Raw genomic sequence first — 3,840 nt, forward strand, 5'->3', positions numbered from 1 at the left:
ATCCGGCCCCCATTTCCATGGCGACCGCCACTGTCTCCGCTCTCATTGGTCAGCCGACGCAGCGTATCCAATGAAACGCCTCCCGCCTCGGAGCCATTCAGTAGCCTGTCTCAGCAGAGAGAGACTCCAGTCGGTCTCTGCGGAGCGTCTGTTCACCCCAGAGGAAGCGAGCTTCACCCGCAGACAGGGACACGGAACCCGCGCGGTCCACGGATCCTGACCAGCTTTCCAGTCTGGATCTCCGTCCCGGGAAACGGGAGGAAGAGCAGCCGCGCTCGGACCGCTGGAGTTACATAAGACCGGAGGAAGCGTCGCAGGGCCGCTGTGACTCATTGATAATAACTCAAGCTCTCCAGCTGATGCATGAATGAGCGCCAGTGGAGGAAACCTGCAGTGAAACCCGAGATCAGCATTAACCGTATCGAGGAGCTTCGGGTCTCTTCTGAAACACCGGGGGCTTCCGGAGGGCCCCTCGACCCGCGGAACGGACCCAAGAAATCCGCAGAAAGCTCCCCGCTTTCCCCCAGAAAGAAAGGAACGTCCCGGACCTGCTCATAAATGCTTGACAAGCTCAAGCCCGTCGTCCAGCTCGACTCGGTCATGGCGATCAGCAAGACGGTGGGCTGGCTCCGAGAGCAGCTTGAGGCGAGCAGGGACGGCCTGCTGGTCATGGACTGCCGGGCCCAGGAGCTCTACGAGTCGTCACACGTCGAGACCGCGATCAACGTGGCCATACCGAGCCTGATGCTGCGCCGGCTTAAGAAGGGCAACCTGCCCGTGCGCTCGCTGCTGTCCGACGGGGAGGACCGGGAGAGGTTCGTGCGCCGCTGCAAGACCGACACCATCGTTCTGTACGACGAGTACAGCCGGGAGTGGAACGAGAACGTGGACGGAGGCTCGGTGTTGGGTCTACTGTTGAGGAAGATGAAGGATGAAGGCTACAAGGCCTTTTATCTGGAGGGTGAGTCCGCGCCATTCACACTTCCAGCTCCCTGCTTCATTCATGCGTTTGTTTTTATTTCTGCAAATTTGAGATGAGAAGTTGCGCATTAATCTGGAGTTTTCTTATCAACTCCAAGAAAAACGTGATTTATTTCATCGACTTTCTCCAGACCTTTGCGTTATGTTCCTGCTGTTTGAGTTTGGCGCAGTCCTGCTCACGTGAGCTCTGCTTTCCTCTGCAGGAGGCTTCAACAAGTTCCAGTCAGAGCACCCATCTCTGTGTGAGACCAACTTGGATGGCTCCCCCAACAGCAGCAGCTCCCCCACCGCCCAGGTTCTGGGCCTGGGCGGCCTGCGCATCAGCTCCGACTCATCGGACATCGAATCCGACATCGACCGGGACCCGAGCAGCGCTACCACGGACTCGGACGGCAGCCCGCTGCTGTCCAACCCGCAGCCGTCCTTCCCGGTGGAGATCCTGCCGCACCTCTACCTGGGCTGCGCCAAGGACTCTACCAACCTGGACGTGCTGGAGGAGTACGGCATCAAGTACATCCTCAACGTGACCCCCAACCTGCCCAACCTGTTCGAGAACGCTGGGGAGTTTAAATACAAGCAGATCCCCATCTCGGACCACTGGAGCCAGAACCTGTCGCAGTTCTTCCCGGAGGCCATCAGCTTTATTGGTGAGTAATCCCGCTGCAAGCCGTTGACCCCGGACATCTGGCTCCTGGCTTGTTTACGTTCGCTTTTGTAGCTGCTGATCTCCGAATAAGAAAATGTTAGTCTCATACCACCAAGTTTATTCAGGAAATAGAATCTTGTAATTTAACACACATCCAAATAAAATACTGCTGCTTTATAATGAAGTTGAATCTGAATGTTAATTGAAGCAGTTTAATTAAAAGTAGCACATTGATTAGAAAAGTCTTACCATAAAAGGCACTCTGAGACCACATATATGAGATTTCTACACTCTGCTTTTGAAAGGATCATTCTGCCTAATGGCCTTAAAACTACCTCATTTATATATACATAGTTTTGGTTTCTAAGTAATATTATTGTGATATCCCTTATCTCCGCCTGGAAGTTCTTAGGTTCTTATTGTGCAGTAAGTTTAGATGAGGTGTCCCCGGATGTGGTCTTATCAGTCAATCAGGCAGGGACACAGGGCAGCCAGATTAAGGCCATTGTGTGGCAGCACAAGAACACAGGTCTGCCTCTAATGGCGCTCTGGCTAAAATGCACTGTGTACAAATGATTTGACTTCAATGGAAGACATCCTGGCCTATCTGTTGTCCCGGGGCTTGTGTAATTGCAGTACAAAGGGCGACGTTGAAACGGGAGAACAGGGGATGTAGACAGAGCGACGGGAGGGCTGTAATTTGAGCGCAACAGGAAGGAAGTGGCATTGAAAGTAATCTAGGACATGGTATTGCCAACCCCGCCCCCTCCCTCTCGTCTTCCTCCCTCCACATAACAAAGGAGCCATTTACAGGGCCTGTTGACATCCTGTTTGCCTTCACAGGGTGCCCTCATGACTCCTACATTTACACGCTCAAATGACACCATTGTCAGACTAGCCCTAGCCAGCGGAAGAATGGTTTAATAGACTGTGATAGTCAATTTCCCAGCTGGCTATTCTAGGCCAAGACAAAAATTACAGAAGAATGTCGACTCTGTTTATGTGCATTAGCTCCTGTTTGTTGACAGACACGGCAGGGAGATAGTCGGGATAAAAACTTCCGCTTTTCTCCATCCTTGGGCTCATTCCAACTTCCAGTTTAGCTCTAATCCTGCAGATGTTTGTCACAAGTTTTTATTCTGTTCTGTTTAAACGACGACAACACCGTTTTGCTTTTCATCTGCGAGTAAAAAAACAAACAAACTACTTTTTAACTTTTTCATCTACTCACATAAAAAGTGAAAAGTGTTCTTTGTTAAAACCTACGTGGGTTACCGTTTCCCTCCTCAGAAAGGTGAAGAGTATCGAGCTTTTAAACAGTTTGACTCTCGGCTCTGTTTATCTGAACTGACAAAGTTCCTCGGATGAGAAGGGAACACTCTTTAAGACAACAGAGACATAGCTTTTTGAAACAACTGTGAGAAGTAACATTTCCACTCTTTGCTTGTTTCCGCCAGATGAAGCTCGAGGTCAGAAGTGCGGGGTCCTAGTGCACTGCTTGGCTGGTATCAGTCGCTCTGTGACGGTGACTGTGGCCTACCTGATGCAGAAACTCAACCTGTCCATGAACGATGCTTACGACATTGTCAAGATGAAAAAGTCCAACATCTCCCCCAACTTCAACTTCATGGGCCAGCTCCTGGACTTTGAGCGTACACTGGGCCTGAAGAGTCCATGTGACAACCGTGTGGCGCCCCCTAGCCAGCAGCTGTACTTCACCACCCCAACCAACCACAACGTCTTCCAGCTGGACCCTCTGCAGTCCACGTGAGACCTGCTCTCAGCAGCCCCCTTCTTGCTGGTGGTTCAGGGAGGCCTCTTGCAGAAAAAGTTGCAAAAGTTTATTTTTTCCACCATCTGATGTGCGACATGGCTCTTAACGATACTAATACAGCTGGTTTTTGGGGCGACAGCTGCTCTGCGTGGTTCCTGGAGGGTCGAGGCAGTCGGGCCAATTCGCAGCTCTGCTTTCTAAATGAGGAGGGACAGTAAACCCTACCGACAGAACAGAGTGCAGAAACGTTCTACAATCATGTTTCAGTCTCACTCTCCTCTCAGTTTGTTCTCATTGTGTCTGAGGAAACCTTAAACGGTTCGTTAGACAGCTGTATTTTGTGCTCCGAAGTTCCTAGGCTGGTGTGCCAAAGAGACACGATTGTTCAAATTGGACAGAGAAATTCTTTTGTATGTTCGTTTTGGGGTCTTCTGTGAAG

At 50.9% G+C, this 3,840-nt stretch overlaps 1 protein-coding gene across 1 annotated transcript; it reads left to right on the forward strand.

The window, feature by feature from the left end:
- Positions 1-326: 326 nt before the first annotated feature.
- On the forward strand, positions 327-3,573 carry dusp6 (dual specificity phosphatase 6). The gene is made up of 3 exons (XM_015941700.3): positions 327-961; positions 1,185-1,628; positions 3,085-3,573. The coding sequence occupies exons 1-3, from the start codon at positions 559-561 to the stop codon at positions 3,396-3,398; spliced, it is 1,161 nt and encodes a 386-aa protein (XP_015797186.1). The 5' UTR covers positions 327-558; the 3' UTR covers positions 3,399-3,573.
- Positions 3,574-3,840: the final 267 nt, after the last annotated feature.

Source organism: Nothobranchius furzeri, chromosome 4 (genome assembly GCF_043380555.1).
Source record: "Nothobranchius furzeri strain GRZ-AD chromosome 4, NfurGRZ-RIMD1, whole genome shotgun sequence".
NCBI lineage: Eukaryota > Metazoa > Chordata > Actinopteri > Cyprinodontiformes > Nothobranchiidae > Nothobranchius > Nothobranchius furzeri.